General features: G+C 40.6%; 1 protein-coding gene across 6 annotated transcripts in view; it reads left to right on the top strand.

Moving 5' to 3' along the window:
• col4a6 (collagen, type IV, alpha 6) overlaps positions 1-25,309 on the top strand; it is a 182,218-nt gene that overhangs the window by 116,770 nt on the left and 40,139 nt on the right. For 2 of the 6 annotated variants that reach the window (XM_068222722.1, XM_017357093.3), the window contains exons 5-13: positions 9,386-9,520; positions 9,708-9,752; positions 9,929-10,045; positions 12,354-12,413; positions 13,782-13,859; positions 14,111-14,146; positions 15,482-15,523; positions 21,323-21,409; positions 24,472-24,564. In XM_068222722.1, coding sequence (XP_068078823.1) covers positions 9,386-9,520; positions 9,708-9,752; positions 9,929-10,045; positions 12,354-12,413; positions 13,782-13,859; positions 14,111-14,146; positions 15,482-15,523; positions 21,323-21,409; positions 24,472-24,564 — 693 coding nt within the window. The remainder of the gene's footprint in view (positions 1-9,385; positions 9,521-9,707; positions 9,753-9,928; positions 10,046-12,353; positions 12,414-13,781; positions 13,860-14,110; positions 14,147-15,481; positions 15,524-21,322; positions 21,410-24,471; positions 24,565-25,309) is intronic. The other 4 variants (XM_073907321.1, XM_068222723.1, XM_073907322.1 and 1 more) reach the window with 2 other exon arrangements.

Below are 25,309 nucleotides of genomic sequence, written 5' to 3'. Positions count from 1 at the left end.
ATCCCGTCAGTGGAGCGCGCTATCGCGGTCAATCTTTGTCCGCGCGGCGCCTCTACGTGGCGGGGTTTGCCCCGCCTCCCGTCCAAAGCCTGTAGGTTGTCTGCCTCCCTCGGAGCCAGAGCTTATAAGGCTGCGGGCCAGGCTGCTTCTGCTTTGCACGCGATGGCCACCTACCAGCGCTACCAAGCGCAGGCGCTGGCCGAGCTGCACGAGGGCGGGTCCAACCCAAGCTTATTACATGAGCTGCGCACCGCGACCGACTATGCTCTTCGGACTACTAAGTCCGCCGCGTGTGCGCTGGGGAGGACGATGTCCACACTTGTGGTTCAGGAACGCCACCTCTGGCTAAACCTGGCCGATATGCGCGACGTTGACAAAGTTCGCTTTCTTGACTCGCCCATATCCCAGGCTGGCCTGTTCGGCGACACCGTCGGTGAATTCACCCAGGAATTCAAGGCGGTGAAAGAGCAGTCGGATGCGATGGGCAATGTCATCTATCGGCGTGGCCGTAAGCCCGCTCCGGCCGCCGAGCCATCCACCTCCGCTGTTCCTCGCCGAGGGCGCCCGCCAACGAGTGCTGCCCCGCCCCCGCCTGCGCCTCCGGCCAAGCGGGCGCGGCGTTCACCTCGAAAGCAGGCAGCCCCTCCTGCCCAGGGCGCCGTTAAGTCCGGTAAACGGACCGCGAAGCGTCCCTGAGACAGGCCATCCGGAGAAGAGGAAACTTGCTCTTTCCCCGCTGGAGGGCGGGGCCCCGATAACAACGGTACTTTTCAGTGCCACCAAAACATCAGTAAAAGAGCACTTTTTCCCTTCCCCGGATGTGACTGCACGAGTTCTGCCAGTCCGGGACGCGCTGCCTTCCGGCTCGCAGACTCTACGTGCTTCGCCAGTGGCTCACGAGCGCTGGGGGGACGGTCTCCCTTCCCTCAGCCCTCCAGCCCCCTCTCCGGAGTCAGGGTGCGGAGCCAGAGCGAATCGCTCTCCTCCAGCTCTTCTGCGGGACCCTCGTGCTTCCCGGATCAGCACACCCACTCCGCGCTGCCCCACCGCTGGTACGTCAGCGATTGTAGCGATGACTCCATTAGCGAGGGCTCTGCCTGCCTGGTTAGCGCGGGCCAGCCCCTCGCGGTGGCTCATACGCACAATCAGACTCGGTTACGCGATTCAGTTCGCGAAACGGCCCCCCAAGTTTACGGGCGTGTATTCCTCCAGGGTCAACCCCCTGTCCGCCCCTGTCTTGCGAGAGGAGATTGCTGCCCTCCTGGCGAAGGGTGCAATCGAGCCGGTTCCTCCAGCCGAGATGGAGAGTGGGTTTTACAGCCCATACTTCATCGTACCCAAAAAGAGCGGTGGGTCACGGCCAATCCTAGATCTGCGCGTTTTGAACCGCTGTCTGCACAGGCTGCCGTTCAGAATGCTCACGCAGAGGCGCATTCTCCAATGCGTTCGTCCTCGGGATTGGTTTGCAGCCATAGACCTGAAGGACGCGTATTTCCATGTCTCCATTCTTCCACGCCACCGCCAATTTCTGCGGTTTGCGTTCGAGGGTCGAGCGTGGCAGTACAAGGTCCTCCCCTTCGGGCTCTCTCTGTCTCCGCGGGTCTTCACCAAACTCGCGGAGGGTGCCCTAGCGCCCCTTCGGCTCGTGGGCATTCGCATACTCAATTATCTCGACGACTGGCTGATTTTAGCCCACTCGCGGGAGCAATTGATTATGCACAGGGACAAGGTGCTTCGGCATCTCCGCCTACTGGGGCTTCAGGTCAACCGAGAAAAGAGCAAACTCGCCCCCGTGCAGAGGATTTCTTTTCTCGGGATGGAGCTGGACTCGATCACCATGGTAGCGCACCTCTCCGAGGAACGCGCTCGCCTGTTGCTGAACTGTCTGAGGGAGCTCGACAGCAAACTAGTGGTCCCACTGAAGTTCTTTCAGAGGCTCCTGGGGCATATGGCATCCGCAGCCGCCGTCACGCCGCTCTGGTTGCTCCATATGAGACCACTTCAGCACTGGCTTCACGATCGGGTCCCCAGACGCGCATGGCACGCGGGCACACACCGGGTCTCGGTTACTGCGCTGTGTCGCCGCGCCCTCAGCCCTTAGAACGACCCCTCGTTCCTACAGGCCGGTGTGCCTCTAGGACAGGCGTCCAGCCATGTTGTTGTTTCAACAGACGCTTCCAACACGGGTTGGGGGGCCGTGTGTCGCGGGCATGCGGCTGCGGGCCTCTGGAAGGGTGCCCAGCTGCATTGGCATATCAATCGCCTAGAGCTGTTGGCAGTGTTCCTCGCTCTCCACCGCTTTTTACCGGTGCTGGAGCGGCAACACGTGCTGGTCAGGACGGACAGTATGGCGGCGGCGGCGTATATCAACCGCATGGGGGGTATGCGCTCTCGCCGCATGTCTCAGCTCGCCCGCCGTCTGCTCCTCTGGAGTCACCCGCGGCTGAAATCGCTGCGCGCCATTCACGTCCCAGGCACGCTCAATCGTGCAGCCGATGCGCTCTCACGACAGCTGTTACGTCCTGGAGAATGGAGACTCCACCCCGAGTCTGTTCAGCTGATATGGGCGCGATTCGGGGAGGCCCAGATCGATCTGTTTGCTTCCCCCGAGAACGCTCACTGCCAGTTGTTTTTTTCCCTGACCGAGGGCTCTCTCGGCACGGATGCACTGGCCCACAGCTGGCCTCGGGGCATGCGCAAGTATGCGTTTCCCCCAGTGAGCCTGCTCGCGCAGTTTCTGTGCAAGGTCAGGGAGGACGAGGAACAGGTTCTGCTAGTTGCGCCCCTTTGGCCCAACCGGACCTGGATATCAGAGCTCTCACTCCTCGCGACGGCCCTCCCCTGGCGGATCCCTTTGAGAGAGGACCTACTCTCTCAGGGACAGGGCACCATCTGGCACCCTCGCCCCGATCTTTGGAACCTCCACGTGTGGTCCCTAGACGCGAGGAAGACTTAGGTAACCTACCGACTGCGGTGGTTAATACCATCACTCAGGCTAGAGCCCCCTCCACGAGGCGCGCCTACGCCCTGAAGTGGAGTCTATTCACTGAATGGTGCGTCTCTCGCAGAGAAGACCCCCGAAATTGCCAGATTAGTGTTGTGCTCTCTTTCCTTCAAGAGAAGTTGGACAGCAGGCTGTCGCCCTCCACTCTCAAGGTTTACGTGGCCGCCATCTCCGCTTATCATAGCGCGGTAGCTGGCGGCACCGTGGGAAAGCATAACCTGGTCATCCAGTTCCTTAGGGGTGCTAGGCGAATTAATCCATATCGCCCCCCTCTCATGCCCTCTTGGGATCTCGCCCTCGTTCTCACGAGTCTGCGATCCGATCCCTTTGAGCCACTCGAATCAGTATCTCTAAGATTTCTGTCCCTGAAGACAGCTCTGCTGGTTGCGTTGGCCTCCATCAAGAGGGTCGGGGACCTGGAGGCATTTTCGGTCAGTGACTCGTGCCTGGAATTCGGGCCGGATTACTCTCACGTCATCCTGAGACCCCGCCCCGGTTATGTGCCCAAGGTTCCTACCACCCCCTTTAGAGATCAGGTAGTGAACCTGCAAGCGCTGCCCCCGGAGGAGGCAGACCCAGCCCTTTCTTTACTTTGTCCAGTTCGCGCGCTGCGCATTTATGTGGACCGTACTCAGAATTTTAGATCATCTGAGCAGCTCTTTGTCTGTTATGGCGGTCGGCAGCAGGGAAGTGCCGTATCAAAACAAAGATTATCCCACTGGATTGTGGATGCCATTTCACTCGCTTATTCGAGTCGAGGTCAGCCGTGTCCCCCGGGAGTTCGTGCACACTCCACTCGGAGCGTTGCATCCTCTTGGGCGCGTGCACGCGGCGCCTCTCTAACAGACATATGTAGAGCTGCGGGCTGGGCGACACCCAACACATTTGCAAGGTTTTACAATCTGCGAGTGGAGCCGGTTTCCTCAAGGGTATTAGGTAACCCTTTGGTGATTGAGGAGACAACTCGGTAGGGTGTTGAAACACGCTTGCTGCGCCATTCTCCCTAACACGGAGGTACGTGCGCCTTTTTTATCTGTCAGTAAAGTTCCCCGTCAGGTGAGCCCTGCAGATTCCTCCGTGGCCCCCAGCACTGACTCAGCGGAGGAGTCACTTGCTGGCCCACTACGTTGTAGGTCTGCCCGCTGGTCAGCCCGCGTTTTGGGTATAGGTGCCTGCTATGCGTGATCCCCACTAGGCGATCCCATATGCTTATTCCGCCACGGTTAAGTCCCCCCCCTGGGCGGACCCGTGTCTTCCCTCTCCGCTAACCACTCTTTTGCTATGCGTACTCCCCCTTTTTAGGGCTAGTCCATATGTAAATTCTGCCATCTATCCCCCCCTTGGGTAACGGATGGCCTCCGCAGCGTCCTCCCTATCGGGATTGCACGCTTCCCAACGTACTGTCGTATTTCCTAGAATTATCTAGATGCTCACGACTTCCCAAAAAATATATCTAAATCCGTAAAACTTCTGTTGAAGTAGGATAAATTAGGGCCAGGGACACGTTGGAGGACCGCGCCCCCCATGATGTGGGTGCGTCACGCTTGCTTGACTATCTCCTCATCGGGGGTGTTGGTAAGGTGCAGTCATTATGGCGCTTTCAATGGGCTCCCAATGCGTGGATTTTACAAATCAAATCCACTTATAGTGCTGAAGTTCCCCCCGAAGGGGAACGTTCGAGGTTACTAAAGTAACCCTTCGTTCCCCGAGGAGGGGAACGGAAGCACTATACTCCGTCGCCATAATGACTGTCCCTTAGCTGTTTGAAAGTCTCTTCAGCTTAAAAGGATGGCGTCTGCTGGCTTCAGGTGTGCTTATATGCTGAGATAATTGCAGATGTCGCACACCTGCGCAAGCTTACGCTGCCAATTAATTTCATTCATTGGCCCGTTCAATACTCTCCAGACAAGCGGCTTCTGATCCGAATCCTCCCAATGCGTGGATTTTACAAATCAAATCCACTTATAGTGCTTCCGTTCCCCTCCTCGGGGAACGAAGGGTTACTTTAGTAACCTCGAACGTTTGCAACATCAAACAGCAAAACAAGTCGTTTTTAATGTCTAAAAATGAATGGAAGTGAATGAGACCGGAAGTCTCAAGCCAAAAAGATTCAAATTGCAGCGCCCGCTTGTCGGTGAAGAATGAGGTGAATAGGTACATTTGGATTCATGACTGGAATCAAAGTGCATTGTTTCATTGCTAGACAGCCCAGTAAGTGTTAAATTACTATTACAGGATCTTAATCTAATCAGTCTAAGGGATTTGTCAACAAGCAAAGCAACCTTCAGGATTACTCGTAACGTCTAAATGGATGTAAAGACGCAAGATCTTATGCAAGTTTCCATATTGCATTTTTTTTTTTTTTTTACATTCAGCACCTGTAAGGAACCTATGAAATATTGCATTAGCATTCTAAATTAACATACACTTTATTATTTAATTCCTATTGTGTAGGGTTTTACACAAATTGTGCAAATTTTGCATACCCAAATGGTGTTCCACGAAGTAAATTAATACCCAATAACTGTGGTTGGAACATGACAAAAAAGTGGGTACCTCCTCTGATAGTTCTAGGAACTATAAAAAAAAGTTCCTCTGGTGCAAATCCTTCAGTGCTTATTAGCCCATTACTATGCAGTTGCTAACTTGTTATTGTGCTTTGTTTGATGCTCAGTAGCTCCCCGAGCATCTAAGCCAAAATGAAAGTACGATTTAAGCTTCATTTCCTGGTCTTTATATCAGATTACTATGGATGAGAGTTATATTAGTTTAACATATTAAAGATCATGTATTCATTCAAATAAGTAGTTGCCATCCTGCAACATTTTAGCATTTTTATAAAGCCACCTAGCCCTGCAATTAACCAACTCTCTCCATAAATGGGTTAATTTCTTGTTTTCTCGCTTGGCTGTCCTCTACTGAAATCATGTGGGTATATTGGACATATGTGTTGAGAAAAAAAGAAACGGTTTTCACCAGACTGATAGCATTCAATAACTGCCTAGAGATGTTTGATCATTATACTGCTAGTGTATTGCTCAAGTACACTCAGACCATGACTAATTTCTGGTGGTTTCTCAATGCCAACCACGTTTAAACCTCAAACCGAGACTGCACGTCAAGTTTAGCCTCAGATTAAAAGCTGAGCCGCTTATGGCTGGTGTAGGCAAGAAGTTACACATTCCTTTCCCCTCCATCACTGTCAGAGGAATAGCTTGAAGGATAAAATGAAACCATATTTAATCTTTAAGAAGAACTTCCTTCATAAAACAAAACCTTGCAGCTATCCTAGTTGCTTTGAAACATTTTTCTACTGTCTTTTTATGTATTCTTTGTATTTATTTTGCTGTATATATTCCTTTGACAAATAAAAAGAACAGTTTTGGCCCATGGATGAATACTAATAGAGTAAAATGCACACAGGTTTTTTATTGTTATGAATGCAATCCAATTAAAGGGTTAGTTCACACAAAAATGAAACTTTTGTCAACATTTACTCACCCATTTACTTGCTCCAAACTAGTATGAATTCTGTTGTTGTGTATTATATACGGTACAAACAAAGTTATACTGAAGAATGTTGAAAACCAGTAGCTTTGACATTCATAGAGCCAAAGAATACACAAGACATGTCACTCGTATCTTTTTGAATGGGGAAAAGTGTAGCTGTCATGATGGTGATTGAAGCCCCACCTTCTATTACAGAAGCCAATCAGCAATCACTATATGGCGATTAAAGCTTGCCTTCTAGTACAGAAGCCAATAAAATCACTATAGAATGACAACTCTCGAAGGGAGGTGCTCGGACCAGACGTGAGTTTCTGAAGATATTGTTTGAAACGAACATTTAGAAATGAAACTAAATAAACAGTTGTTGTTTAATTTTATTGGTTATTCAAACTATGAAAAGTATTTGAGCTTGGCAAGTAGTTTTGGAGAATTTGATGTTTTCCCATTCAAACAGAATGCCTGAGCATACTGCTTGAGAGGCGTTTCAAAGATGGCCGCCGAGTGAAATGACTTGCCTTAAAGGGACTTTGATAGAACATCAAATACTATGGAAGTCAATGATTATACCATTTCCACTATTCTTCAAATAATCTTCTTAGCACATGATGATACGATGCAATCTTTAATTAACATCTGTGTTGATCCTGGAACATCATTTTTGTTGGAAAATGTAATCCATATCTATTCCCTACCCCACCTAAAACCCAACCATAACTCTAACAAATTATTCCCAAAATCAGAGGGGAATAATAGTTGGATAACTATCATGTAGATGTGCGTAAACCTACTGTAAGCCTAAACTTAACACATTTAACTTAAACTGTAAATGTATCCCTTAATTTTGAATGGCTGATTGGAAATGGTTTCCATTATCAATGCAGATGTTAATCCAGGGACATACTTGGTGAAATCAGATTAGGGATCTTATATGTTCAAGAGAACAACAAGTCTCAAACTGGTCTGATAAACCTGTACTGGCATTTTGAAGTAAGTTCATTGTAACAAATATCAGTTAATTAACAGTTGAACAGTGTTGCTCAAGTAAATTATTGTTAAAAACAACAACAAACAAAGCAAAAAGTGTTTTTCTTGTTTGTTGTTTTATAGATATGTATTATTTTATACACAATGCATTGGCTAAAATTAGTGTAAATGTCAATAAATATGAAATGCTGCCAGAGCAGAGATAAATGACAGAATTAAAGCTTGTAAGAGTGTGTTTAGCTGATGGTATAAAAGCCTGTAGTGTGGATATGACGTGTTGTATCACAGTTGCCACCTTTTGCAGTTCTCTGCAAAAATAACAAGCATGTAAAATGATTATACCTGCATAAAGATGAGCTATAACTGAGCACAAGCTTTATACTGATGTCTCCAGATGTTACTTCATACATTATTCCATATATGTTTCTATGTTATTACATAACTTTAATGCAGACGTGGGCTGATGAGATCAAATGATCACAGATTTGAAGAAATCACATTTCTTTAAAAGCAAACAGCACTTCAAACCGATCTTAAATTCCATCAATGAGTGTGGACAACATAACAAATTTAAAACTGGGTAACCATCTTAAAGGGATCATTCTCCCAAAAATGACATTTCTGTCATCAGTTACTCACCCTTTGCTTGTTACAAGAAATCAGTAATTCTGTACTTGTACAGAGTATCAGCTGCCTCCAGTTAAAATGCTGGACTGTGTTGCCACCTTTTGGTCAGTATTGAGTATTACCAGTGAATCTGACAGTCAAACACACACATGCAGTCCACACATGCATCAGTCCAAAGATTGGGGTCAGTAGGATTTTTAAATGTTTTAAAATAAGCTTCTCCTGCTCACCAAGGCTGCATTTATTTAATCAAAAATACAGTACAAATTGTGAAATGTTATTGCACAATAAAATAACAATTATGTTCAAAAGTAGATTATCATTTACTTAAATCATTTATTCCAGTGATTTAAAGATGAATTTTCAGCTTCATTACTCCAGTCTTCAGAGACACATGATCCTTCAGAAATCACTCGATTATTAATTATTATTGCTATTGTTGTTATTATTATTATTATTATTATTATTAATAGTTATAGTAATAAAAGCAGTAATGACTGATGTAAAAATTTCATTTCAAACTACATACATTCACTCATTCACTTTCTTTTCGGCTTAGTTCCTGGTGTCGCCACAGTGGAATGAATCGCCGACTAATCCAGTATATGTTTTACGCAGCGAATGCCCTTCCAGTTGTAACTCATCACTGGGAAGCATCCATACACACTCATACACTATAGACAATTTAGCCTACCCAATTCATCTATAGCGCATGTCTTTGGATTGTGGGGAAAGCCGGAGCACCCGGAGGAAACCCAACACGGTGAGAATATGCAAACTCCACACAGAAATGCCAACTGACCCAGCCGGGGCTCGAACCAGTGATCTTCTTGCTGTGAGACGAACGTGCTACCCACTGCGCCACCATGCAGCCCTAAACTGCATACAATAAGTAAATAAAATAAACATTTAACTTTTTTTATAATTAATAAATGCCGCCTTGATGAAAATAATAATTTTATATAAATTATTAAAGAAAATTAATAAATAAAAAGACAAAATAAATATTACAGATTATGTAACTTTGTTTTTTTTCATGCATCAATTTAATCTGATTTTACCTAAGAACTCTCAAACTGAGTCAGATCAAGACAAATATCTGCAATGTTGGACAAGAAGTTTAAGATAAAATCTAATCTTTTTTTTTAAAGGATTTGTGCTTTATTTAGATTTTTGTGTTTTATTTCACAGATGCTGTTTTATAAACTGTATTAAAAAGTGACTCATTGATACCTTCTATCTATCTTTCTCACCATCTAGGGGCAACCAGGAGAACTTGGACCAGTGGGCAGCGGTGGTCCTGAGGGTTTCTATGGGGGCCCGGGACCAGTTGGGCCAAAAGCAGAGCAGGGCCATATAGGACGTAAAGGTCCTCCTGGACAAAATGGAGATAAGGTCAGCTTACTGTGGCACATGTGTGGACTTCTATTGCAGATTTCATTTTTTATTTACTGAAAAATGACAGAATGTAATGGAATGTTTACGTTTGCACATGCATGTTAGATCCAAATACAGGAATCAGTGTGATGCACATATAATACTAGAAAAGGCCTTTTCATGTGTTTTACATATTTTCTGACAGGGTCCAATGGGTGTTCCTGGTTATCCCGGTAATGATGGTGTTCCTGTAAGTATATAACTGTTTTATATACTGTTTTATATATATATATATATATATATATATATATATATATATATATATATATACAACTACATTAGTATAGAACTACATTAACTGTCTTAATGTAGTTTCACTCTTCTCTGAAAATTATTAATTAAGCTTTTTTTCAACGTGTTTTACAGGGACACCCTGGTCAGGAGGGGCCCAGGGGGCCTCCAGGTCTGGATGGGTGTAATGGCACACAAGGGGACACTGGTTACAGCGGCCTTGATGGGTATTCTGGTATTCCTGGTTCTCCTGTAAGTTATAGGCTATGTTTGCATTTGAAGAACATTTCTGAATAATCAATATTAATAATAGTTGCAGGTTCAAATGATAAAATAGAAATTAACTTCTCTGTTTTTATAGCAAAAATGGAAAATACGTTTTCGGATCACATGTGTTTTTATTTAAAGAGGCCCTATTATGCATTAAAAAGATCATACTTTGGTTTTGGGGGTCTCCAACAACAGGCTGATATGCATGCAAGGTCAAAAACACTTTCATTGTCTTATAATATGCATTTATTTTTACCTAATTACCACAACAACTCCCATATGACTCAGCGATTCATTTGCTCCCAAAGCCCTCCTCAGCACAATGCTATGCGCTGGTTGGTGTGATGAACCAGTCTGTTGCGATTAGCTAACTGCTTTCAGCATGAGACAGAGAAAAATGCCCAGCAAGAAGTCAGAGCACGGAGTGTATGTGCGAGCCCATTGCAGGAGTGCATTAAAGCAAAGCAAATTAACACCAGCTTATACTGACACACATTCAGTATTAATCCACACAGCAGCAAAAGCTGAACTATTTTAAACATTGACTGCCACATGTGTGTAAAAACAGCCAATGGTGGCCATTGCAATGACAAACGGCAGTAAATTGTGAGCTCACAAACACGTTTAAATCCATAAATAAAGCAGCACGCGCTGCGTTTTCAACGTGGTTTTAGATCCAGTATGAGAATATAAAGAGTTAACCAGATACAGTACAAGCGGTTATAAGTAACAAAACACAATTCCATACATAATTTGCAAACTAAAGAAAACAAGGAGGCAACAATTTTTATCGCACTTAACTTACTTACACTTCTGAAATGGAGGAAGAAACTGATTCATGAACTCTGTACTTTAACGTTCCTGTAAAGCTCTGACAAAGTCCTACACATCAATAGTCTTTTCTGATCCTTCCTTTAACAAACCGCACATGAATCCCCCATTGTAAGCGTGTAGATTGCTGAAGCACTCATCAGAAAAAAGATGGGAACACAGCACAAGGCTGGGTCTATAATACTGAGGTATTTTTTCAAAAATAAACTTGAACCACTGACTCTTCACACCCTCATCTTTGGGTAGGCAAAACAACACAAACTTTCCCTCACACTTCAGAGCAAAGCATCTTCGCGACATAATTCAACCGGGACCTGCTATAGTGTTTGTCTTCCTATTTTTCTTTCTACAGTGTTTGTGGGCGGGCCCGGGGGATTCAATTTTTCTGAGTCTGCGTGCGCAGCAAATGGGTGGGGCTTGAGATCCATATTAATGTCACGCCGACACGGCTAAGGACTCGTTACCCCCACAATTCATTTGAACCACTCTGAATCGACTCTTTTATAAATGAAGCATTAGTTTTAAACACTGTGCACTTTCAGATTCAAGGCTTAGCTGGATATTTCACTTGACTGTAGAGCTGTATTACACACTACATGGAAGGTCATTTTCAAAAATCCATAATAGGGGCTCTTCAATATAAATTCATATATTAGAGATTTAAACACTGCTCATAACTCTGGGTTATTGTTGGTCTAAAGCAGGGGTGTCACAACTTTTTCATATGAAAGGGCAAAAACAAATCTCATTGATAGCCGTGGGCTGAAGATAAATATACCAAACTACATAACATTAAAGCTGCCATGGGTACTTTACTAATTCATATAATTTTTTTATAATATTAAAAAAATAAATAGAAAACATTACTTTGAATTATATTAACTAATGCAGTGTAACTTTTTAAATGATAACTTATAACAATAAAAACATAGACAATTACATTTGTAACACAGTGGATTTCAATGCTGAATTTACTAGGCAAGCAGAATCTGCCTTTGCCTTGATTTACTCACCAAAGTCTCTGCATTGACCCTTTTTTCTTTCATTTGTACATTTTAAACTAATTCTGATTAATTTATACCATTTAAATTGAAACATTTACTTTCAGAAAGCCTTTTTGTAGCTTAACAATAAGACAAACAAATAAAAGGTACATCAAATTTGATATGACTCTAAACCATTCTCAGATGGGATGGCGGGCCAAATCAAAGGTTACCAACTTTGGCCCATGTTCTGAACACTACTTTTAGCTCTAGGTAAATCAATGTTTTTCACTCAAAATATGTAAAAACACAAAGTTTATGTATCATAAACTCAAAAATATAAACTCAAATGCCTGCTTATGTAATAGTGCAATTCTTGGTTACTGATTTTATAGTTGCACAGCTATAAAATAGATGTCTGTAAAGTTTTACTGCACATCAGTTTTTATATTTACACTTTTTTCACTTGCTTTTAGGGATTTCCTGGTCTAAAGGGTCAAAAAGGAGAACCATCCTATCTAAATATTCCCAGCCAAGTAAGTTGCAACCATTCTTCATGAAGTCAAATCACACATGACAACATTCTATATGTACACACAGTCATACACTCATCCACAGTCCTACAGCTCGTTTACTGCCAGCCTGTTAATAATATGTGTTGTGAGGCGGTTGTAAATCTGGGTGTGGAGTGCAGACCTGTCTGGGAAAATCCCTCAGTCATTTTCAACACCTCGTGCATCTTTTATATTACCTGTAGGTTTTAAATCTTCTTAGGTGGGCCATGTGTGGACGATTGTCTTTAAAATGAAAGTTCACCCAAAAATGAAAATTGTGCCATCATTTTCTCATCCTCCACTTGTTCTAAACCTGTTTGAGTTTCTTTCTTCTGTTGAACACAGAGGGAGATATACTGAAGAATGTTAGATAAAACTGAATTTAACTTCCATTTTTATTTATTTATTAGTTTGTTTGTCTGTTTGTTTACAATTTTATCTTTTTATTTATTAATTAATTTGTTAATTTATTTATTCATTTTTGTTCCTACTGTGATTGACAGCGGCTGTATTTTCCAGTATTGTTTTACATTTTATTGTCAACAAAATAAAGAAATTCATAAAAGTTTAGAAGAACACAAGGTTCAATATTTGTCTCTTTAAAGATATAATATAAATATATTACATTTTAGCCTGTTTTAAAACAGGTATATCCCAATAATCTTCATTTATTTCACATTTTCTAAATAAAGACTGGTGCCTTTAAGCTTCTGAATGGCAAAAGAGTGCAACGGTGTCACACACAAACAACATTTATCTTACTCATTAAACTGCATTCAATATTTAGAAGATATCTCTGTGACTGTAGGCTAATGATACTAAGGATGAAAACTGAAAACATAAATAAAGAATAATATCGAAATTATATGATTATTTTCATATGTAGAGCTGCTTTTAAGGTCATATTACAGCTTTAAAAATGCTGATGAAATTAACTGAATTAACCTGGAATCTGGACCAGGCTGAATGCTAATATTGTTCTGCATTCAAGCTGCTTTACAGCTGAAATTGATGAACTTTGCAACAGTGATTCAGCCAATGTCCTGTTTATTATTGTGTAGGAGATTTAGAAATTAAGGTGATTTATAGTTACAGCTAAAATAATTTAGTTTTAAATCTAATAAATATGCTAATAAATAAATTGGATAGGATTAGATGTAAATAAAGGTTGTTTGTTACACAAAATCTCTGACAGCTTTTATTTCCCATTTAAGTCTTTAGTCATCTTTAAATTGTTTTCCAGAGAAAATTGTGACACGTTTTATACTATTTTTTTCCTGTTAATTTTTTAATATTATTAAAAAAAATCAAGTATCACTTTTTTGTAACTATTCTTTGTAATATCCTTAGAATATTCTCACCCAAGGCCCTCCAGGTCCACAGGGATACCCAGGTCCAATTGGTCCCAGAGGTCCTGATGGATTTGATGTATGTATTTCTTTCTTTCTTTCTTTCTTTCTTTCTTTCTTTCTTTCTTTCTTTCTTTCTTTCTTTCTTTCTTTCTTCTATCTATCTATCTATCTATCTATCTATCTATCTGTCTGTCTGTCTGTCTGTCTGTCTGTCTGTCTGTCTGTCTGTCTGTCTGTCTGTCTGTCTATCTATCTATCTATCTATCTATCTACATAGACATGTTAACTGTGTGAAGACTGTATTTTAATCTTTATCTTCCTCCACAGGGTCTGCCTGGTCTACCTGGTCCTCCTGGACCTCCAGTAAGTTCAAATCTCCAAGATTTTTTTTTTTCAAACATCATAGTTTACATAAAACAATACTAATATCATGTTATCCTCCTGTTAGACAGAGGGCAGTATGCAGCTGTAAATTCACTTCTGAGGACCTAATTTAGAATGAGAATAGCTCATTACTATAGACTGTAAAAAATGTGGACGTAGTATCCATGATGTCACCCATATGTTTCTGGAAAGCGCAAATGAAGCTACAAGTGGCATGGCCAACCGTCGCCATTTTGTTTGCGCATCATCACACCTAGCGGGGGATACCAAACAAGGGCAAAGTAAGCGTGAGTGAAGCTACAAATGCCTGCTAGCTTATTATTTAGACAGGCTTTTCTTTGGGAGAAACACTTAATACTTCATTACTTGCGACTCGTTTGTTTCTGACCACATGTGCTTGGTTGTACATTATATCAATGAAGTGTTTAGACTTTTAAAATACTGTTGTAATACATTGAGTCACCAAACATTGTTCTTTTAATGTTTTTCTACAAGAGGAAAATGCAAATTACGTCCAAACATTTCAAATATAGTCTGTGTTAGTAAATGCAAGGCTATTGATGAAATCCAATAAATAAAACAAATGTAAAAAAAATTAAGTAAATAAAACAAGTCAATGAAACAAATGTATTTATAGAGATGGTATATAAGTATATAATTGCACTCACCTGGGAAATAGAGGCAACTTGAATGGAGCACAATTAAGTGCACACAGCATGCCATATCATCTGATAATTGTAGGAAATAATCCAAAAAGGCAATTGACTGTGTAAAGCCACATAAAACAAGACAACAATACAATGATTATGCCAAGTTCAGTGGCTAATCAGCCGGAGTCAGCTGAGGTGAAGTGACGGCGATCAGCAAGACCTAGCGGTCACTCAAGTGGCCACGCCCTTAATTATGCAGACTTAATATAACATAATATAAACTAAACGGATGAGTTATAAAAAATTCACCCCCTCACAGTTGTCATGAAGGGTAATATTAGCTATATGCACCAAAACCATCTTCTGTACCAGGCTGTAAACATGTTTTTTATTAGCTGTAATATTGGCCAATTTAGCATTGCATTCAGTGAACATCTTGACTTCCTCGAGCCAGACCCAAAGACGAGTCGATGAACTGCATTTTCAGTTACTTCCGTATTGGCTTCACGAGGGAGAGCGGGAGGTTGCTGCTTGCTCTTTACATATGTGTTACATCTATAGCCTTCTGTTTCCAATTGTAGCTTGTGAAGCATCAACAAACCCTGACTCCAGAGTGGATAAAAATAACCATGCCTGCATCTGAATGTCTTTGCTTATTTTTTAGGGAAGTCCAGGTCAAGGATACAAAGGGGAGCCAGGAGAAAAGGTATGGTCTTCATCTGCTTTCCTGTTAATAAGCAGTCCTTCACACATTCACCATTAGCATAATTAGCTTATCTGCTATTCCTATGATATTGTCAGTGTATTTGTTCTGTAATTACAGGAGTTTTACAGTAGATTTAAATATATCTATTTCTGAGTCCTGAGTGTTTTTATTGCCTGTTTGTTTGATGATTTCTTTACTGCAGATGTATTGCATGTGTTTGTTAATGTTTAAAGCCATTGCAATTGGCCTAACACAGAAAACAAACACTTCTCTGAGTGTCTCGGATGTTAAGACCCCAAGAAATTGCTTGATGAGTTTAGTTTTATGTCTTGGGATGACAAATTTCATATTGAAACAGTAAGTCTGGCTAGGAAATAAACTTATTTAAATAGTAATTTGGATTTAATTTTGGTGAAGTCACTAACCATGATTTGGTACTTGCTGGTTGGTTGCTGAGGAATCATCGTTCTCATTTTAGAAAGCATTTGAATGGACAGAATATGTTTACTGCAAGATGAATCAACATCTTTGCTCTCGTTCCTGGAGGAGAAATACTGCTTGCATGTGCTAAATGTTTTGATTTTATTTTATTAGCTTGAAAGCTAACAGACATGGACTAAAAGCTCCCCAAAATCTCATTTTGATTTCATGGGGTCTAACAATCAATATGTTTTAGTACTTTTTTTCTGCACATATCTGTACAATGAGAAACCACTCTCTGTGACGAGACTGGCACACTCAGAGAATGTTTATAATGTAATGATGAATAATAATATTTTAGTCTGCTGGGGTTTAATTAATAACTAACTAGCTGACTTTTTGATTGGATATTCAAAAGTTCATACAGCTTTTGTCTTATACAGTCACCCTTTCATTCTGCTTCTAGAATTTCTTCTTGTCTAGCCTCTTCTCCAAACAGCATGCCTGTCTTCTATCGCTTTATTTTTTTAACCCAACCAAACTCCACTTATCTCAACACACACCACACATAATGAAAGCCCTTTCCTGTAATATAAGGGAATGTATCTGTGTGGCATGTTCAACATGGAAATCACTGTTAAATCTTACTGATAAACATGATAACTGTACAAAGTTTGGAATGTATTTTCCTCTACTTTTGAATGGCAGATCACAGAATCCATAGGTTACATAATTAGCAGTACTGTCATTTTCTTCATGCATTGTAAAAATTATATTGCCATATTGCTTGTGGATTCTCTGATCTGCCCATTCAGTTTGCTGTTTTTGAGTGGTCTGTGCTGGTGCTGGAATCACCTGCTCCAACCTTCTGTGTGCCTTTGTTTCCTTTGGTTGGATTATTTAACAAGAGAAGGACCAGCTACCTCTAAATGAAATTAAAATAAACACCTGCTGCGAACATGTGCATGCGTTTGTAGCTGTAACCATTACAACAACAAAAAATGAGCCCTTGGTGTATGACTTTACATATCTACTTTTCTGTCACTTTATCTTTCTTCCTGTCTGTTCTGTGTAAAATCATGTTCTTTATGCTTATCATGTTTTCCAGTAAAATAAATAATTATTAAAAGACCCCATCACAATCACAATTAGACATGTGTTTTTAGTCCATGCAGGATAGCGTTAGTAGTTTAGTGTTTCTTTTTTATGAATCTGGTATACTAAAGTAATGACATTTTACGTTACTGTCCTAATCTAAGTGCAAAATAATATTTCCACAGCTGAAATACAATCTTTTGCACAATGGCTTTACCAATCTGATGTACCAAAACCTTGCAGAAATGTGAATATAAAACAGATTTGTTTGTTTGTTTGTTTTTTTGTTTGTTTGTTTGTTTGTTTTATTGACTTCTTTCTGCTGTTGAAACATTTATTGAGTGATTTCATGTGGCACTGGATATTTATTTTTGTTTATGTTGGGCTATATTTCGTGCATTTAGTAACAAAGACCATTTATTTGCATTCTGTCCTGTCATTTCAGTTGAGGCAATTATTCTGTGATCTGCCAAACCTTTAAAGGCATTTATTGTTTTAATTTCACCATTAAATTAATGTCATTTGAAATATGATTTATTTCTTATTTTTATCTAAAGTGACAAAACATGCATTCTTGAAATTTTTGAATGTGATATGCACACGTTAAAGTGTTGTAAAATTTTATCAAAGCATTAACTTTAACAAATCAAGTCCCACCCTAGGAATTGGGGTCTCCAGTAGGACCCAGAGTGATCTTTTTGGTTCACTGAAGTTATTCTGTAAATGTTTTTTTTCTGATTACACATTTCATCTGATTGCAAATCCTATGAAATCACGTTTTAGTAAAAATAATTTAAAAAGCATTATGTGTTTCATATACTAATGTATAACTACAGCCATAGTCATTATTACTATGACAAAGGTTATCAAGTGTAAGAATGTCTTGGCTACTGTCGTAACCCTAGTTCCGCGGGTCCGCCTGAGAAGGGGGACTTCACCATAGCTGAATGACGCAAATAAGATTAACAAACAAGGATCATGCATAAATGGCACTGATACCCAAAATGCGGGGTGACCAACAGGCATACCAAACAAATTAACGGGCCATGCACCTGGCTTCTTTGCTGCATAGGGTGCTAGGGGCCTCTGAGAAACTCCCTAGGGTTTACCAGATGAGGAACTCGCTTAGCAGTGCAGAATAAGGGCACACATCTCCGGGTTTGGGAGAAAGGTGCAGCAAGTGTTTTTTGACACTGAGCTTAGTTTCCTAGAAACTAAATTGATTGGTACTACCTAGCAACCAGGAGGAAACTGGCTCTACTGTAAGATTGTAAATTCTTGTGAATGTATTAGGTGTCACCCAGCCTGCAGCTCTACTTGTGTTTGTTAGAGAGACGGGCTGTATGGTAACATCCAAGGTAAGGCAACACTCCTTGTTGAGTGCGCTCTCACTCCCAGGGACATGACTAGCCTTGGCCATGATATGCATGGGTGATGGCATCGACTATCCAATGGGCTAAACTCTGCTTTATAAAGGCACTTCCCTTTTGCCGACCACCATGACAGATAAAGAGTGTGCAAACAGTACACAGCAATGAAAGGGCTGAATTTGCCTCCTCCACAGGCATCACTTGCAGGTTCACTACCAGGTCTTTAAAGGGAGTAGTAGCAACCTTGGGCACATAGCTGGTCCAGGTCTCAGAGTAACCTGTGGCCGGCCTGAATTCCACCCTCATGATCGATACCACAAACCAGTAGAGCAGTCTCCATAGACAGAAATCCTAAAAGTACTGAGTCGTGTGGCTTGAACAGATCTCTCTGCAGAGCCCCAAAGACTACAGAGATACCCCAAGAGAGCATGAAAGAGGCATGGATTTATTTGCCTTGCACCTCTGAGGAACCGGATGATGAGGTTTTGCTTCCCAAGCGAGCCAGCCACCACTTTATGGTGAGCAAAGATGGCAACAGTGTAAACCTTTAGTGTGGAGGGAGACAGCATGCACTCCAACTTATCCTGAACGAAGGATATCACAACACTGATCTGGTATGTCCAGGGGTATTCTCGATGAGAAGTAGCGTAGAGTTGTAGAGACTGCTCTAGCCTGAGTGATGGTGTAAACCACCATAGCCGGTAGGTCACCTAGGCATCTATGGATCACACGTGAGGGTAGTCTCCTTTCTCCTGGGAGCATGAGCTGCTGTTACAGCCCATTGGCTGCATGGTTGAGCTCGCCTGAGATGTGAACAGCATTCAACAATTTTAACTGTGTGTCACTCCAGTGAAGCACATGGCAAGTGAGCTGAGGCATGCAGCTGGAGCGTACTGTATGTTGCCCATACAGTATGAATGATATACGTTACCGCAGCCATACTGTCCATCCCGACAAGCATGTGCTTTTGTTCCAACATCGATTGAGACCGGCGGAGAACATGAAACACTGCCAACAGCTTCAGGCAATTGATACGCCAATGCAACTGGGGTCCGTACAAGTACCAGGCTGGTCAATTCAATAACACTGTTGGGAACTTTACTCAGGGGTTCTCGGCAGTGAAAGAACAGTCAAGCACGATGGGGCAGGTCATCTTCCGGTGGGCTCAGAAGACTGCTCCTCGCTGGGCCCATTTAAGTTGGCTGCTCTTCACTAAAAGTGTCTCTCTTCTAGTCTCCACCAATAAAAAACACACGCACATACACAAAGAACACTTATCAACTTCATAGGAAAATAAAATATAGCAGACTAATACAAAGACAGATCCTCTTATAACAGAATGATTTATAATGTATTATAAATATTAAAGTATTCTTTTACACAGTAAAATTCACTGAATCATGATCTTGGCAATGCATCCTGTTCATCCACTAGTTCAACATATAATCTAGGCCAGGGGTGTCCAAATTCGGTCCTAGAGGGCTGGTGTCCTAGAGAGTTTAGCTCCAATCCTAATCAAACACACCTGAACCAGCTAATCAAGCTCTACTAGATATTACTATAGATACTGTTGAAGCTAGTTGGAGCTAAACAGCAGGACACTGGCCGTCCTGGACATGGACAGATCTAGGCCCTTAAACACATATTCAACTTTAATATAATAGCCAAATCATATAAAAATTATATTAGCCAATCCTAGAGCGGTTATCATAAAATTTTAAGTGGTTTTGTTGTCCGGACTTAAATGTCAGCATTCTGCAAGATCTATACACAGCATATACAGTTAAAGTCAGAATTTTTAGCCCCCTTCAAAAAATTTTCTGCTTTTTAAAATATTTTCCAAATGATGTTTAACAGAGCAAGGACATTTCCACAGTATGTCTGATAATGTTTTTTTCTTCTGGAGAAAGTCTTATTTGTTTTATTTTGGCTAGAACAAAAGCAGTTTTAAATTTTTTAAACACCATTTTAGGGACAAAATTATTAGCACCTTTAAGCTATATTTGATATGTATATTTGATATATATATATATATATATATATATATATATATATATATATATATATATATATATATATATATATATATATATATCGTTATACAATAACTTGCCTAATTACCCTAATTTGACTAGTTAATCTAATTAACCTAGTTAAGCCTTTAAATGTCACGTTAAGCTGCATAGAAGCGTCTTGAAAAAATATCTAAATAATATTTATTGTCATCATGTCAAAGATAAAATAAATCAGTTATTAGAAATGAGTTATTAAAACTATTATGTTTAGAAATGAGTTGAAAAAATCTGCTCTCCGTTAAACAGAAATTGGGAAAAAAAATTAACAAGTAGTCTAATAATTCAGGGGGGCTAACAGTTTTATTTTAGCATGAACTCTTTGTTTAAATGCCCTCTAGAATGATGTTTACAACTGACTACTGACCAACAAATATTGTAGCAAATCAAGGTTTGTTGCTGTGGCTTAAGCGAAACTTATCAAACATCAATGAAGTCTTGCTGCAACAGGAATTAAAGGCAACATGAGGAAAATACATTCATCAAGCAATGAAATGGGGTCTTTTGGATAAGGTTTCATTTATTTTTTTAATCAATGTTTTTTTTTTTTACCATTTTTTCTTGTGGGTAGCTAACTGCTAAATTTGGTAAATGTTCTACATTTGGTAAAAACCCAAATTTGCCAATGCTGTGAGAATAATGCACTTAAGATATAAATGTTTTTTGCATTTGTTTGTTTTTTTTTACTGAAAAAAATAGAAATACTTCTAAAGAATTAGATTTTTGCATTGTTTCCACTCATTCTTCTTATTGCTTTTCTTCCATTTATACACATTCTCTCTCACTCTTTCTTGTAAAAGCTTGGGCTTTAATATGTCAAATGTCTGTGTTGTGGATCTCAGGGGGATGTTGGTCCACAAGGAGTCAGGGGCAATCCGTCCGTTCAGTTTAACGCACCAGCAATAAGCACTATCAACAAAGGAGAAAAGGTAACACACAGAGCGGTGATGCCAACCCAGGGAGGGGCACTGCAAGGCTGGGAGGTGAATGTTGGAGGAGAGAGGAGCGTTGAACCACATCATCAGTCCAGAGAAAAAAAAGTCTGGAATGTTTTGACTTTCTATTAAGTGGAATTGACATATTTAGACCCCCTTAACAGCATAAGAGAAAAACAATATTAGACAATATAATGGGTGGTGGTGGGTAAACCTTGTGTGATGTTGGGGATGTTTTCATCCGCTCTGGGGTGATTTTGAGTCTTAATTTGGCCACTGTGTTTCTCTGTGTTTTAGCAAAAAATATATATTTTTGATGATAAATCTTATTTTGACACATATTTTGGTAAAATGCTTTACAATTAAAAAAAATAAACAAATAAAAATCCCTCAACAATACACTCTGGGGAAATTTACTACCCTTTCGTTATGTTAGTGGCTGTTTTGACGTCTATTGTAAAGACATTTTTTGATTGCAAAGCCATGGCACAATATAATTATGATTAATTGTTGGTGGTTTTCTCTGTTGGGAAGAGGTAAAATTTGTCATTTTTACTGTTGATCATCTGTTGCAGTGCAAAAAAAAAGCTTAATTTCTAGCTTTCTATATGGAGTATCAGCTTGATCTCACAAGAAAACGTTACTATTTTACATTTGTCAGTTTAGTGGCTAATTCGTATGAATTGGCGTGGCAACCAAACTTTCCCCTAGCGTCATTGGGGGATAAGTAAATTATACTAAATTGTACTAAATCAAAAAGTTATGGATGAGATTGTGTTAAGAGTATAGTGTGTTTTTGAGAACAAAAGAGAGAGAGTGAGACCTTTGCATACATACCTTGATATGTCTGAGAAAATAAACCAAATAAGCAGCTCGGCTGTTAGAACATAGTAAGCATAGCAAGGCTCAACAATAAGGACTGCTCGGTGCCGACGTGAGTGATGCTCAGAAGACAGAACTACTATTGGCCCAATTGGGCCATGCTGCCTTGTCAATAGTTTATTTAAAAGTTTAATTTGCCTGTGACTATTTGTCAATTGCTTGCAAATACAGTCTTAGGCCCCGTTTACACTAATGTGTTTTCATTTTAAAACGCAAAAGATTTGCTACAATTACGCCATCTGTCCACACTACGCCGGAGATTTCGAGCGCCAAAACGGAGTGTTTTGGAAACGCTGGAGAGGCCGTTTTCATTCTGAAACGCTGCTGCTCCGTCTCAGTGTGGATAGGGGAAAACGGAGACACCTGAAAATGAAGGCGGGGCTGCCGACATTCTCTTATCTGATTGGGGCTTTTCTTTAATATTAAGTAGCCTAATGTTACACTCAGTTCAGTTCTGCATCCTCCTGCATCCTTGTAAGTTCAGACTTCGCAAATTTGATATGGAAAACAGACTCCCGAGGACATGGGTAAATCTTCATAGGGAACAGTGTACTTTATAACTTCATTCACATCACCCTGGCTACGTTGTTTCACTTTCTCAACAATAAAATGAAAACATGATATAAGGAACTATTTTAATTTTGATATTAGCAACTTAACAGAAAGCAGAAATGTTGAGGTGTTGTGCTGCATATATGAGCGTCATCTTCACTGTATGGCTATTTATAACAAAATTTCGCTCTGCCAAAACATGTTACCTGTGAAAAAGCAAAAGATTCAAAAGGCCAAAGTCAGGAAATATGTCGTTAGATAAAAACAACAAGATGAATGAAATATCACGTTTACAAATATAGTGAGATTAGATCCAGCGGGAGATGCTTGATGAGCAGTCCGACGAGCAAAGCTCTCATCTGGTAGGCTGCAGCGCATGCCAGAGAGTGTGTGTGTGGTCACGTGATTTGCGTTTCAGTCGTTTTGGTGTGGATGGAGAGCAGTTCAGAACCGTTGGGTAAAACGCTAGTGTGGACATGGATCATTTTCATTCTAAAACGCCGTTTTAAAACTAAAACGCACTAGTGTAAACGGGGCCTTAGAATCAAGAAACAGTTTGTCCTTTTAAGCCTTAGAATTCTACCTTCTCTTTTTTTATTAACCTACCTGTAGTAACAACCAGTACAGCGGAGAGACTGCAACATGGCAGCAACACCAAATTATGAGGCAAAAAGGTGTCTGTTTCTAACATCTTTAAAGTAGACATTTATCAATTTACAACAAACATTTACAACACAACAACAAAATTAAGTGATGATTTGCACAATTTGCTGTCAGTTTGGCAAGTGAGCCATCTTATGTTTAATCACTTAGAACTACAATAATATACTTGCACAATTTCCTCTTTTGTTTGCATAACACTTTGAATTTTGCTCGTTATACTTTTATTAACATTTTTCGCAGACGTTATTTTTGATACATGATTTAAAATATGTAGTTAGAAATAGCTATTCACTTTTTTTTGGTAAGCCGAGTGGAAATTTTGGCAGGGCAAGTAAAAATCTGAACCACTAGAAACAATCCTAATTGTTGAACCCTGATAGTAATTGAATTCATGCATGCATGCTATAATTTGCTCCATAAGAACTCCATATAAAAGCCAGACACTTTTTTGCACAGGCCTATCTAAAGGGTTAATGCTGCCAACTATCGTTCACCAGTAAAAATGTCAAATTTTACCTATTTCCAACAGGGAAAACCAACAACAATCAAGAATGCATGATTATATGGTGTCATGCTTTTGCAATAAAAAAACATATAATGGAAGTCAATGGGGCAAAAACAGCCACCAACTTGGTCAGTTTGAACAACACACAAGGGTTAACTGCATAAAGATTATAGTGAGTGGGCAGACATTCAGTCATTGTGTGTGGTTTATTCCCAAAAGTTCCTTTATTCTCCATTCATCCACTCCTCATCCTGATCTCCCCGCTGCTCCGGCAGTGGTCACAGTCCTCTTAATGTCTTTTTTTTTAATCCCCTTTCCCCAAAAAAACTTCTCACCACATGCAAACCTCTTCAACATGCTCCGCCGCAACCGTCTCCAAAACAGCCTCCCCATCACACCTCATCTTGTCCCATGTAAAAAAAAAAAATCTCTCTTCCTTGGTTACCGTATCCAGGGAGACGTGGGCCCGCCCGGGGACCCAGGCCACCCACTGGTCAATGGAGTTGTGGAGTTTGTTGGCATTCCAAAAGCAGACAAAGGAATTCAGGTTTGTGAGGAAAACAAAGTTGTGAGGATCGACAGTAGATGCCATCTGTTCATCCACCAGCGACTTCCTCAAATTCTTTTCTATAATTTTATTGCCCTTTTAAATATTGATCATCTCATCTGCTGTTCAGGAGGGGGGATGACGTCCAGCTTCTGTTTATGCATCCTATATTGTACCCTGTGGTGAATGTAAAGGGTGGTGTTCATAAGAGGTTCATATTGGGTGGTGATTTCAATCACATGTGTGAAATGCTTTTATAGGAGTGTTCGCAGATGGCAGATTGGTTTGGATCAAAATCGTGAACTCAGAATTAACTAAAAACTTTTTCACTCATCAAAAATGCACTTAATATCATAATATACAACCATAAAACATAACTTATTTTTGTCATGGTCACAGTTTTGTCCAGTTTTGCTCATTTCAAGCATCAGAAAATTGTGCTTGCACCAAGTCTTATTTATTTATTTGGAAGATGGAGGAATTACTAGTCCTGACTTAAGTATAGTTTTACAATATACTTCAAGATTTCACTTCAACATATGTAATATCATGTAATATGACTAATAAAAGAAGTGTCTTTTGCCCAGCATTTATTAATTTTAGTGTTTGGATATATATATATTTTTGCTTTCACTTTTTACCACCAAACATCGTTCTTTTATATTTAAAGAGTTCAGATGCAAAAATATTTGAATGTCGTCTGAATTGTTACCAGGCTCCTTTGTTTAGGTTCAATAACATCACT

The sequence above is a fragment of the Danio rerio genome, chromosome 7 (genome assembly GCF_049306965.1).
Source record: "Danio rerio strain Tuebingen ecotype United States chromosome 7, GRCz12tu, whole genome shotgun sequence".
NCBI lineage: Eukaryota > Metazoa > Chordata > Actinopteri > Cypriniformes > Danionidae > Danio > Danio rerio.
This window is presented reverse-complemented; position numbering and strand designations above follow the sequence as displayed.